The 14624-nt window shown below is 35.2% G+C and overlaps 1 protein-coding gene across 2 annotated transcripts in view; it reads right to left on the reverse strand.

The window, feature by feature from the left end:
* Positions 1–8874, reverse strand: part of LOC111062230 (serine/threonine-protein kinase Nek4) — a 29607-nt gene extending 20733 nt beyond the window's left edge. The window contains exon 1 of one of the 2 annotated variants that reach the window (XM_039441058.1): positions 8659–8874. In XM_039441058.1, coding sequence (XP_039296992.1) covers positions 8659–8786 — 128 coding nt within the window. In that variant the 5' untranslated portion in view covers positions 8787–8874. The remainder of the gene's footprint in view (positions 1–8658) is intronic. The other variant, XM_039441059.1, reaches the window with a different exon arrangement.
* Between the last annotated feature and the right edge of the window lie 5750 nt (positions 8875–14624).

Here is a 14624-nt window from a genome sequence, read left to right on the forward strand (position 1 = left end):
CGTCACATAGCTTCACCAAAAACAACTACTAGGACTACGGCTTCAGTTAACATCACATTTGCAACATAGACACCCTATACACTGTCTATTATTAGTGTGTTGTTGGGAGTGTAAGAGTGTAAGAAGGGCCAGTATGAGAGACTACCAGCGTCACATAGCTTCACCAAAAACAACTACTAGGACTATCGGCTTCAGTTAACAATCACATTTGCAACATAGACACCCTATACACTGTCTATTATTAGTGTGTTGTTGGGAGTGTAGAGTGTAAGAAGGGCACAGTATGAGAGACTACCAGCGTCACATAGCTTCACCAAAAACACTACTAGGACTATCGGCTTCAGTTAACACTCACATTTGCAACATAACGGTCCTTTACCATGGCATATCACCACACATAATACAGTATCACTACAATATGATACAGTATCATGTCAACTTGATACAGAACACCATAATTTGATACAAAACTTCCAACCTTTGAATGAATTCTACAAACAATGGCATATCTTCTTGTGCAATCTTTTCTCTATGGTAAGACCATAGTGAGGTCTTCACCTGATTAACATTGGTGTTGCTATCCTTGTCTGTCATTCGACAAAGCAGATAGCTCTATCCTTTCCCAGCTCCACACTGTTGCCAAATCGTTTGTAGGCTATGGAGAAACATAATGAACTAGCATAATGTCGGTGGGTCTAACACCATAGAGAAAATATAGCATAAGAAGATATGCCATGATTTGTAGAATTCATTCAAAGTTTGGAAGTTTTGTATCAAATTATGGTGTTGTGTATCAAGTTGAGATGATACTGTATCATATTGTGTTGTTACTGTATCATTTATGGTGATATGCGATGGTAAAGGACCGTATGTTGCAAATGTGAGTGTTAACTGAAGCCGATAGTCCTAGTAGTTGTTTTTGGTGAAGCTATGTGACGCTGGTAGTCTCTCATACTGTGCCCTTCTTACACTCTTACACTCCCAACAACACACTAATAATAGACAGTGTATAGGGTCTATGTTGCAAATGTGAGTGTTAACTGAAGCCGATAGTCCTAGTAGTTGTTTTTGGTGAAGCTATGTGACGCTGGTAGTCTCTCATACTGTGCCCTTCTTACACTCTTACACTCCCAACAACACACTAATAATAGACAGTGTATAGGGTGTCTATGTTGCAAATGTGAGTGTTAACTGAAGCCGATAGTCCTAGTAGTTGTTTTTGGTGAAGCTATGTGACGCTGGTAGTCTCTCATACTGTGCCCTTCTTACACTCTTACCTCCCAACAACAAACTAATAATAGACAGTGTATAGGGTGTCTATGTTGCAAATGTGAGTGTTAACTGAAGCCGATAGTCCTAGTAGTTGTTTTTGGTGAAGCTATGTGACGCTGGTAGTCTCTCATACTGTGCCCTTCTTACACTCTTACACTCCCAACAACACACTAATAATAGACAGTGTATAGGGTGTCTATGTTGCAAATGTGAGTGTTAACTGAAGCGATAGTCCTAGTAGTTGTTTTTGGTGAAGCTATGTGACGCTGGTAGTCTCTCATACTGTGCCCTTCTTACACTCTTACACTCCCAACAACACACTAATATAGACAGTGTATAGGGTGTCTATGTTGCAAATGTGAGTGTTAACTGAAGCCGATAGTCCTAGTAGTTGTTTTTGGTGAAGCTATGTGACGCTGGTAGTCTCTCATACTGTGCCCTTCTTACACTCTTACACTCCCAACAACACACTAATAATAGACAGTGTATAGGGTGTCTATGTTGCAAATGTGATGTTAACTGAAGCCGATAGTCCTAGTAGTGTTTTTGGTGAAGCTATGTGACGCTGGTAGTCTCTCATACTGTGCCTTCTTACACTCTTACACTCCAACAACACACTAATAATAGACAGTGTATAGGGTGTCTATGTTGCAAATGTGAGTGTTAACTGAAGCCGATAGTCCTAGTAGTTGTTTTTGGTGAAGCTAGTGACGCTGGTAGTCTCTCATACTGTGCCCTTCTTACACTCTTACACTCCCAACAACACACTAATAATAGACAGTGTATAGGGTGTCTATGTTGCAAATGTGAGTGTTAACTGAAGCCGATAGTCCTAGTAGTGTTTTTGGTGAAGCTATGTGACGCTGGTAGTCTCATACTGTGCCCTTCTTACACTCTTACACTCCCAACAACACACTAATAATAGACAGTGTATAGGGTGTCTATGTGCAAATGTGAGTGTTAACTGAAGCCGATAGTCCTAGTAGTTGTTTTTGGTGAAGCTATGTGACGCTGGTAGTCTCTCATACTGTGCCCTTCTTACACTCTTACACTCCCAACAACACACTAATAATAGACAGTGTATAGGGTGTCTATGTTGCAAATGTGAGTGTTAACTGAAGCCGATAGTCCTAGTAGTTGTTTTTGGTGAAGCTATGTGACGCTGGTAGTCTCTCATACTGTGCCCTTCTACACTCTTACACTCCCAACAACCACTAATAATAGACAGTGTATAGGGTGTCTATGTTGCAAATGTGAGTGTTAACTGAAGCGATAGTCCTAGTAGTTGTTTTTGGTGAAGCTATGTGACGCTGGTAGTCTCTCATACTGTGCCCTTCTTACACTCTTACACTCCCAACAACACACTAATCATAGACAGTAGTCGGAAAAGTTATGCCATGGTTTGTAGAATACATTCAAAGTTTGGAAGTTTTGTATCAAATTATGGTGTTCTGTATCAAGTTGAGATGATACTGTATCATGTGTGTTGATACTGTATCATATTGTGGTGATACTGTATCATATTGAGTAGTTTACAGACTGAGCTAATAGAATTGTTGCATAATATTAATTATGTTGTAGGCTGCAGTGGAAAACTCGTTTCTGACGTTTCTATTTTGAAATTCACAATTTTTTCTCTCCAGGAATTTTTATTATTGTCTCCGGTAGTTATTTCTGCTCTGTTTGTTTTATCTATTAACAGAGGTCGCTCTAGTGATGCAGTATTCATTCTAAATTGTTAGCAAACTAATTGAGTGGGGAGCAAAGGTATAATTTATGAGGAATAGATGGCAGACTGTTTGAAATGAAGCTCACTATAGCGAATGTTTCAAATCATATTTTTGTGTATCAAGTTGAGATGATACTGTATCATATTGTGTTCATACTGTATCATATTGTGGTTGTTCTTGTTCTATAGTGAGGTCCACGTTATAATGGCAGTGTTTGATTAACATTGGTGTTGCTATCCTTGTCTATCATTCCACAAAGCAGATAGCGAATGTATCAAATCATAGTGTTGTGTATCAAGTTGAGATGATACTGTATCATATGTGTTGATACTGTATCATGTTGTGGTTGTTCTTGTTCTATAGTGAGGTCCACGTTATAATTGCAGTATTTGATTAACATTGGTGTTGCAATCCTTGTCTATCATTCCACTAAGCAGATAGAGAATGTATCAGATCATAGTGTTGTGTATCAAGTTGAGATGATATTGTATCATATTGTGTTGATACTGTATCATGTTGTGGTTGTTCTTGTTCTATAGTGAGGTCCACGTTATAATGGCAGTGTTTGATTAACATTGGTGTTGCTATCCTTGTCTATCATTCCACAAAGCAGATAGAGAATGTATCAGATCATAGTGTTGTGTATCAAGTTGAGAAGATACTGTATCATATTTTGTTCATACTGTATCATGTTGTGGTTGTTCTTGTTCTATAGTGAGGTCCACGTTATAATGGCAGTGTTTGATCAACATTGGTGTTAATATCCTTGTCTATCATTCCACAAAGCAGATAGCGAATGTATCAAATCATAGTGTTCTGTATCAAGTTGAGATGATACTGTATCATATTTTGTTCATACTGTATCATATTGTGGTTGTTCTTGTTCTATAGTGAGGTCCACGTTAAAATGTCAGCACCTGATTTAACATTGGTGTTGCTATCCCTGTCTATCATTCCACAAAGCAGATAGCTCTATCCTCTACCACCTCCGCACTGTTCCCACATCGAACTACAACAGTATACAGTTATAAATCAATTCCATAAAATATTGAATCTGAATTATGAAAATTCATTGTCCAATCATAGAAAAATATATTGTCTTGACTAATAAAATATAATTGATTATCTCAGACAAGGATGAACGGTTGATATCACATCAGATATGCCGGTATCAGCTATCCTCTATACAAGCAGAGATAACTTACCTAAGCTAACTTGAGAAAAAGTACTAACTTCTCTCTGATAGAAGGCAGTGACAAGGCAGAGAATCGGCAAAGCTGTTCCCCTATCTTTCTCCACTGCCATTATAACGTGGACCTCACTTTAGCATCAAGGTTTCACGCTGAATTTGAAATTATTGAAGCCAATTATCAATTTTATTTATTGAGTCGTGAGTTTTTCAGCACAATCTTGATAAGAGAGGCCAGCCTATCATTGCGCCATAATTATCAGTCCTTATCAGTTATTTAATATCTATATAGTGAGGCCCACGTTATAATGGCAGTGTTTGATTAGCAATGGTATTGCTATCCTTGTCTATCATTCAACAAAGCAGATAGCGATATCTCTTTCTCGCTTTGCTCTGTTGCCAGACCGTCTTTTAACAATGCAGAATTGATAACTATTTAACAAAATGTTTCATTATTCATTATGAAGCTATTGAAAGATATAATTTATTGATTAATAAAATATAATTCATAATTTTAAACTAGAATGAACAGTTAATATTACATCAATAAACCTGTATCAGCTACCGTCTGTAGAAGTCATTGACAAGACAGAGGTTCGGCAACGTTGTTTTCCTATCTTTCTCCACTGCCATTATAACGTGGACCTCACTATAGTAAACTCTATTTTATATACTGTCAGCATATTCCTTATAAATAGCATCAAGTCCCATTTAACCAATGTTCACAGTTTCAAGTGAATTCTTACTGTTTAGGAAGCTACTAATAAAAGTTACAAAGTATCTTGTTAAGGTAATAAGTACCTTAAAAGGTAAAAAGTGGTACCTTGAAAGGTAAAATTATCGTTATATCAGACTGCTTCATTTGTAGGAATATCAGACAGTTTAATTATAATTTTATTCGGGGTCTTTGAAAACAGATCTGATAAAGTATAATCAGAGACAAACAAATAGGATAACTTACGTTATCCTTTCTCTATGAATCACAATAAAATGCAACCTGATATTTTTACGGAAATGAAAAAAAATGGCAAAATAGATGGCAAGAACAAAAATCTATTATAGTAGTAGGTCTTGTACTACTACAGATGCGCCAAATATTACCATAGAGAAACAATAGGGTAAGTAGATATCCCATGGTATAGGGCGTTTATGTCGCAACTTTTACTGTTATCCAAGCTGATACTGTCAATTGTTGTCGAATATAAACTGTTTTGTTGGGGTAAGAGTGTATGGAAGGCACAATTGATAATTTAAAATTATCAATTTTATTTATTGAGTCGTGAGTTTTTCAGCACAATCTTGATAAGAGAGGCCAGCCTATCATTGCGCCATAATTATCAGTCCTTATCAGTTATTTAATATCTATATAGTGAGGCCCACGTTATAATGGCAGTGTTTGATTACCAATGGTATTGCTACCCTTGTCTATCATTCAACAAAGCAGATAGCGATATCTCTTTCTCGCTTTGCTCTGTTGCCAGACAGTCTTTTAACAATGTAGAATTGATAATTTTTTAACAAAATGTGTCATTATTCATTATGAAGCTATTGAAAGATATAATTTATTGATTAATAAAATATAATTCATAATTTTAAACTAGAATGAACAGTTAATATTACATCAATAAACCTGTATCAGCTACCGTCTATAGAAGTCATTGACAAGACAGAGGTTCGGCAACGTTGTTCTCCTATCTTTTTCCACTGCCATTATAACGTGGACCTCACTATAGTAAACTCTATTTTATATACTGTCAGCATATTCCTTATAAATAGCATCAAGTCCCATTTAACCAATGTTCACAGTTTCAAGTGAATTTGTACTGTTTAGGAAGCTACTAATAAAAGTTACAAAGTATCTTGTTAAGGTAATAAGTACCTTAAAAGGTAAAAAGTGGTACCTTGAAAGGTAAAATTATCGTTATATCAGACTGCTTCATTTGTAGGAATATCAGACAGTTTAATTATAATTTTATTCGGGGTCTTTGAAAACAGATCTGATAAAGTATAATCAGAGACAAACAAATAGGATAACTTACGTTATCCTTTCTCTATGAATCACAATAAAATGCAACCTGATATTTTTACGGAAATGAAAAAAAATGGCAAAATAGATGGCAAGAACAAAAATCTTTTATAAGTAGTAGGTCTTGTACCACTACCGATGCGCCCAAATATTACCATAGAGAAACAATAGCGTAAGTAGATATCCCATGGTATAGGGCGTTTATGTCGCAACTTTTACTGTTATCTCAAGCTGATTACTGTCAATTGTTGTCGAATTAAACTGTTTTGTTGGGGTAAGAGTGTATGGAAGGCACAATATGAGAGACTACCAGTGTCACACAGCTTCACGGGAAAGAATTATATGAACTATCGGCTTGAGATAACAGTAAATGTTGCGACATAGACGCCCTATACCATGGCATATCTACTTACGCTATTGTTTTCTCTATGATATTACCTACTAAATATGTTTCCCTACCCTTCTGGATCAGGCCTCCATATAGGGCATTATATGGGATATGTATAATGTCTATGAATATAGAATAATAGTGAATTATAGTACACCGTGATCCAAAAAGAATACGACAACTTTGAAAATTGATAACTCTGCAAAGAATAAACGGAGAGTATAGTATATTTCGCACCTAGAGCAGAAAATGAGATTTTTCCGGCTCGAAATCGGTTTTCAAGTCCGAGGCCGCAGGCCGAGGACTAGAAAAGATTGAGAGCAGGAAAAACATTTTTGCCCGTGGTGCGAACGCTATTTTTCGCCACATACAAAAATAAACAATATATATATGTGAGAATAGTTGTTTACTAAGCACTTCCGAAAGCAGAAGTGGAAGGTGATAGCTCCAGCAAATCTGAGGTAATCTGAATATCAGGAAATTGTTCAAGTATTTTTATTTTTTATTCTGATTTGTCTAAATAACCTAAAAGATGATGTTTAATTATGTGGGAGGTTGAGTTTATACTTTTTTCTTTCAAATGACAATAAGATGATATTATTATAAATGTTTTAATTATTGAATAATGAACACAAATAATGAAAAGTTTTTTGATCACCCTTCTTAGTTCCATGTTAGCGGCTGGAAAGAAACCTGTTCTGACGTCAGACGAGAGTCGTCTGCAAACAATGTCTTTCAGATCTATGAAGGGACTGGAAAACAGCTGCTTTCTGTGCAGTGTGGCGAAAAAGCACTATCTGTCATCATTTGAGGAAGCTCTGAAGTTTTTTCAGTTGCTTATTTAGTCCCATTGGCACTCATCTGTCCGTGCAGCCTATTTGAATGAAAACTATCCGAGGCAATGGATCGGCTGCTAAGCAGCTCGAGACAGAGCACTTCATCACTGGCCTCCAAGAAGCCCTGACCTCACCCCCTGCGATTTTTCCTATGGGGGTACGTTAAAGATAAGGTGTATCCGTGTTTCGACCGCCTCTACCAGCTAACATTGAGGAGCTCAAACAAGAAATAACAGCAGCTATACAAACTGTTACGCCCGATATGCTACTGAGGGTGTGCAACGAGTTCGAGTATCGTATTGATATCACTCGAGTGTCTGGAGGGGGTCACATTGAACATTTGTCAATTATTTTCTAGTGGGGAAAAACGTATTTTAATACTCTTCATTTTGATTTATAGCCCAAGTTTCTATTATTTTTCCTTGATTGAATACGGATTTTTAAAGTTGTGGAATTCTTTTTTGAATCACCCTGTATTATAATTATGGTTACTAGTAGTTCTGTGAACAGTAGACCTCACATAGTATTCTCATCCACAAGTACCTGATTGAAACTATAGACCTTATGGAAATACAGCAATAGACTGGCTTCTCCACACATCTGTGTAATCACTTGTCAGCTGATTTATGATGAATAATATTCTATAGTCTGATTTTTACTCTAATATTGGCGTATGAAGGAGGCTCCTTTTTCCTTTTATATTATCCTTGAAATGCAAAATTTCCAAAACCTTGTATATACGTCGACGCGCAATTAAAAAAGGAACATACCTGTCAAATTTCATGAAAATCTATTACCGCGTTTCGCCGTAAATGCGCAACATATAAACATTTAAACATTAAGAGAAATGAAAACCGTCGACTTGAATCTTAGACCTCACTTCGCTCGGTCAATTATCAGCAATACTGTCATTTAATGTGATTTAGTGTGCAAGCCTTATTTCAACAATTAAGGAATATAATTTAGATAACAAAAATATTTAATCTCAATTATGTTAATTTATTCATTATTCAATATTGAAAACATATGTTCTTCACGAATAAAATATAATAAATTGATTATTTCAAACAAGGATGATCAGTCAATATTACATCAGATATACCGGTATCAGCTATCCTCTATAGTAGACAGTGGCTAGGCAGAGACTCGGCAACACAGTTCTTCCATCTTTCTCCCCTGCCATTATAACGTGGACCTCACTATAAGTGTATACTTACACAGCAAACGGCGGTTGCTCGATGTGATAATATTTGGAAATTGGCTCCTGGCGTATCAGACTCGACAGCTGTTTGGCGTCCACGCGTACGACGCCATTTTGCACGTCGTTTGTGCGCCAACGTACCATTTTGTGCGCGCTACAACGCACAATTATTACGCAACAACCACACAACCTAACCTCAAAGCGTCCGAACGCTAAGCGCACTTGACACTGACTGAAGGGAAGAGAGAGCAACAAACTGACTGACCGAAGCAACAGGTGATGTGTGAGTTGCATCGAGGAAGCTCACTTGCAACAAGTGAAGGGTGAATTGTATAGAGGAAGCTCACTTGCAACAGATGATGTATGAGTTGCAACAGAGAGAAAAGATTGATAGATTGATGCCCGGTTGCAGAGTCCACACATAACTCTACCCATAGCTATGTAAGACATAAACTAAAATCATACACATAAACTGTTGGCCGTTGCTCATTCATTTTGTAGAGTCGTTTTTGATAGTACTTTATTTATGTAGATTACAATATAATATCGGGGCACCGAGCTTCGCTCATTATTTTTATTTATTGATAAACAGAACACAATATTATGATCGTGTCCATATTTCACAGCTGGCTATATGTCATCTTATAAATTTTGGGGATACGATATTTTGATTTTTCACATACTCACTCGCTCACTCACTTTTTTACTAGTAGTTCTGTGAACAGTAGACCTCACGCAGTATTCTCATCCACAAGTACCTGATTGAACCTATAGACCTTATGTAAATACAGCAATAGACTGGCTTCTCCACACATCTGTGTAATCACTTGTCAGCTAATTTATGATGAATAATTCTATAGTCTGATTTTTACTCTAATATTGGAGGCTCCTTTTTCCTTTTATATTATCCTTGAAATGCAAAATTTACAAAAACCTTGTATATACATCGACGCGCAATTAAAAAAGGAACCAAATTTCCTGAAAATCTATTACTGCGTTTCGCGTAAATGCGCAACATATAAACATTGCAAGAAAAGCTTAGAAAGAGATTAGATATTTTTTAATTAATTATATGTCTAAATTTCTATAAAACGATATGGCAACGTTAGCTAGAAAAGGATAGCACTATCTGATTTGTTGAATGATAGACAAGGATAGCAACACCAATGTTAATCAAATACTGCCATTATAACGTGGACCTCACTATAGCCACCCACATTATTTCGGTAATATTATTATTAGGTCACCATAGCTGGTCGGCAAATTGTGTCAGCCACCCTTACCCTTACCATAGAGAAAATATAACATAACCGATGCTATTACAATTCTATATGTAAATATATAGAAATAGATGAATAGATTGGAAGAATTAAGAACACAGATTTTCAAATCTCGAAATTTAATTGATCACTTCTCATCACAAAAGTTTTACACAACAAATTTCAAGAGACGATTCAAATTTTACAATTTATTAATAACTAATATTAATCAATTCAACTATCCGATCAATATACGTCCAGTTTCAGATTTTAATCATAACTTACAAATTATTTAATCAACAACTAATAATAAATTGTGAAAATTTAAACTGAAATTTACAAATGCAACTCTAAAAAACATGAAGCAAATTTTAAAAAACAAAAACAAAATTTTATAACCTGAGAAATGATGATGTAACTATATTAAAATCCACTTTAAACTGTTGGTGCCGGTTGCAGAGAAGCTGGTTAAATTTTAACCGTGAACCAATCAGAGAAAACCTTTTTTATGAGTCGGCTTCTCTGATTGGTTCTCGTGGAATTAATCACGATCAAAATTTAACTGGCTTTTGTGCAATTGGCACTTAGCCTTTGTATAATTAGCTACTCATACAAACAAGGCTCACATTTTGAAGTGAATTTTACAATAAATAATAATTAAATTTGATCAAAATAGAGAAAAATTGCTAGACTATTATTTCTCTTCCTATTTAGAACAATTTAAACAGAATTTTATCCATAATTACTGATGATGATGAAACAATAAAACACTCACTATTACACTCCTTATTTTATTTATGTATATATTATCGTCTAAATTCAATTTTTTGTATATAATATGTATATAAAAACAGGCACGTTTATGGATAAACAATATCATTATTTGATTCTAATTATTTTGCACAATGTTTTTCGTTCAGCTAATATATTTTGCAGCAGTAAAAAATTAGCCTGATATACATACATACATACATACATACATACGTACACACACATACAATAGACATAAATCTTATAAATTTTAAATAATAATTTTCTCTCAATTTATCTTCTAAACCTAAATTTGTTCAATAAGTTATAGATTGCAGTTTTTTTTTTTTGTAATCAAACAACAATTATATTTTGTATTAATATATTATATTAACTTAACAAAAAACATTCATTCAACACCACACTATCATTTGCGCCTACATGAAGTGAGAAACACTCCAAGCTATTAGTATTCCGTATAAATAATAAAATCTCAGGCTTCCCTTTCTACCTATGTGGTGATACTGTATCATTTGTGGTGATACTGTATCATTTGTGGTGATACTGTATCATTTGTGGTGATACCATAGAGAAAAGATAACATAAGAATATATCCCAGGTCGTTTATATTCCACATAATTATTTTCTTCTGCGATTACTGTCGACTACGGTCTATTATTAGTGTGTTGTTGGGAGTGTAAGAAGGGCACAGTATGAGAGACTACCAGCGTCACATAGCTTCACCAAAAACACTACTAGGACTATCGGCTTCAGTTAATAGTCACATTTGCAATATAACCATGACATACCACCATAAATAACTATACTGCAAAAAAAAATTTAGATAGAATCTTTAGAATGCAAAAGAGAGCTGTGAGAGCGATTAAAGGTCTTAAGCCATTGGAGTCCTGCAGAGAGTATTTTAAAGATCTAGGACTACTAACTGTGCCTGCACTGTACATTTTCGAAGTGATCATGTATATAAGAGATAAAAAATGTATAAGAAACTGTGACATACATAATTATGACACTAGAAATAAGAGAAATTTTCTGCACAATACCACAGGACAGCTCAGTATGAAAATAGCCTTCTTATATGTATGAAATTTATGAGAAACTTCCGTCAGCTTTGAGAGAAATGAGAATAAGGATATTTTCAAAAAGCTATTGAGAAAATATTTAGCAAACGGGGTTTACTACAGTATTCAAGAATTTATGGATGGAGAATGAGGCTTTTGGGAGGATTAAATTGCAATGTACAGTACATTGTGGAATGTGATGTATATAATATATGTTTATATGTATTCCTTTATTTTTTTGACAAATAGTCCTTGACGATTTCCTATACTCTTTAAAGAGTCTCCAGGGAGAAAATTTAATCAAATCAAAATGATACAGTATCAACACAATAATAAGATACAGTATCATCTCAACTTGATACACAACACCATAATTTGATACAAAACTTCCAAACTTTGAATGAATTCTACAAACCATGGCATAACTTCAATACTTCCCATTTAAATAATGTAAAGTTGCTTACAGTTTAAAGTGAAATCCTACTATACACATATTAATATTGGATTAATGGAAAACCTCATGTTATTATCACATAACTTTATAATATTTATGTCGAAATGCAAGCAATGTTTGGGTTAGTGTTGTGTAAACTATAATGGATTTGATACGGGAGTGAGTTGTTTGTATCAAGTTTGTTGGGGCATTTGATACGGAAGTGAGTTGTTTGTATCAAGTTTGGTGGAGGATTTGATACGGAAGTGGGTTGTTTGTATCAAGTTTGTTGGGGGATTTGATACGGAAGTGAATTGTTTGTATCAAGTTTGTTGGGGGATTTGATACGGAAGTTAGTTGTTTGTATCACGTTTGTTGGGGGATTTGATACGGAAGTGAGTTGTTTGTATCAAGTTATGTTGAGGGATTTGATACGGAAGTTAGTTGTTTGTATCACGTTTGTTGGGGGATTTGATACGGAAGTGAGTTATTTGTGTCAAGTTTGGTGAGAAATTTGATACGGAAGTGAGTTGTTTGTATCAAGTTATGTTGAGGGATTCGATACGGAAGTGAGTTGTTTGTATCAAGTTTGTTGGGGGATTTGATACGGAAGTTAGTTGTTTGTATCACGTTTGTTGGGGGATTTGATACGGAAGTGAGCTGTTTGTGTCAAGTTTGGTGAGAAATTTGATACGGAAGTGAGTTGTTTGTATCAAGTTATGTTGAGGGATTTGATACGGAAGTGAGTTGCTTGTATCACGTTTGGTGAGAGAATTGATAGGAAAGTGACTTGTTTGTACCACGTTTGTTGGGGGATTTGATACGGAAGTGAGTTATACATGTAGGGGATAGGAAATTCACAAATGACGCATCATCACGTCTCAACTACTCAACTGATTACCTTTAAATTTTGCATATAGATTCTCAATCTACCAAGAATGGTTATAGACCTATTTTGAATTCTTCAAGATTTCAGTAGGTCAAGTTTTCAATCAAACCCTTGCGGAGCACGGGTTACCTGCTAGTAATATATAAAGCGATAAAAAAGTTGCAGCAGTGATTTTTTATCAGCATTTAAGGTTAACTAAGGTTGTCAACTTTTAGGTCTTCAAGATTCTATTACAATTCAGGGTTGGAAGACTTTGAATCAAAATTTGAATAAATCTGGGGACAAAACTATCATTCTCTAAAACTCAAAAAAACATTTAGAAACAAATCAGCCATCGCTTAGCTCTCATGTGAACCCTCCCATTTAATAGTATGTAACTCATTCTTTCGTTTCCATGTGAACACCCCTATTAGTTAGCATGAAGCACAATTCTTTCTAGTCTCAAAACTTTGTCAAAAACCAAAATTCAATCTAAGAAAACGTTTCAACACAATAATTCAGTTAGTAAATGTATTATTATATTACGCTAGGCACAACATACATACAAAATACATTCACACACATACATCCTCTAAAATAAATTTCAACAATCAATCTTAAGCCTAAAAAATTGTAGCTTATCTACCTGAGGCAGTAATTGTCAAATGGAATAATTTTCTATTAAATGTATGAAATTTTCTAGTTTAATTAAATTTGAGTTTAGTTTAGGCGCACTAAAATTGACTTGAAACAGCTGTTTAATATTGAAAGAATACCAGCTATTAGACAATCTTCAAAAACAGCTGAGAACACTTAAAAAAGATCAACAGCTGATTAAATATTGTAAGAAACAGCTGTTTAATGTTGAAAATACCAGCAATTACACAATCTTCAGAAACAGCTGAGTACACTTGAAAAAGATCAACAGCTGATTAAATATTGTAAGAAACAGCTGTTTAATATTGAAAATACCAGCAATTACACAATCTTCAGAAACAGCTGAGTACACTTGAAAAAGATCAACAGCTGATTAAATATTGTAAGAAACAGCTGTTTAATATTGAAAATACCAGCAATTACACAATCTTCAGAAACAGCTGAGTACACTTGAAAAAGATCAACAGCTGATTAAACATTGTGAGAACAGCTGATCAATATTACAAGGACAAAAAGATAGAGATGAAGCTACAGTGAGACATACTGCCAAGGTGTGACCAATGCTCACAGTTTCAACGTGAATCTAACCATAGAGAAAAAATAGTATACAAAGATATCCCATGGTGAAAGACCGTTATGTTCCAAATTTCTTCTCCGATTACTGTCGACTGCTGTCTATTATTAGTGTGTTGTTGGGAGTGTAAGAGTGTAAGAAGGGCACAGTATGAGAGACTACCAGCGTCACATAGCTTCACCAAAAACAACTACTAGGACTATCGGCTTCAGTTAACACTCACATTTGCAACATAGACACCCTATACACTGTCTATTATTAGTGTGTTGTTGGGAGTGTGAGAGTGTAAGAAGGGCACAGTATGAGAGACTACCAGCGTCACATAGCTTCACCAAAAACAACTACTAGGACTATCGGCTTCA

The sequence above is a fragment of the Nilaparvata lugens genome, chromosome 14, assembly GCF_014356525.2.
Source record: "Nilaparvata lugens isolate BPH chromosome 14, ASM1435652v1, whole genome shotgun sequence".
In the NCBI taxonomy this organism is placed as follows: domain Eukaryota; kingdom Metazoa; phylum Arthropoda; class Insecta; order Hemiptera; family Delphacidae; genus Nilaparvata; species Nilaparvata lugens.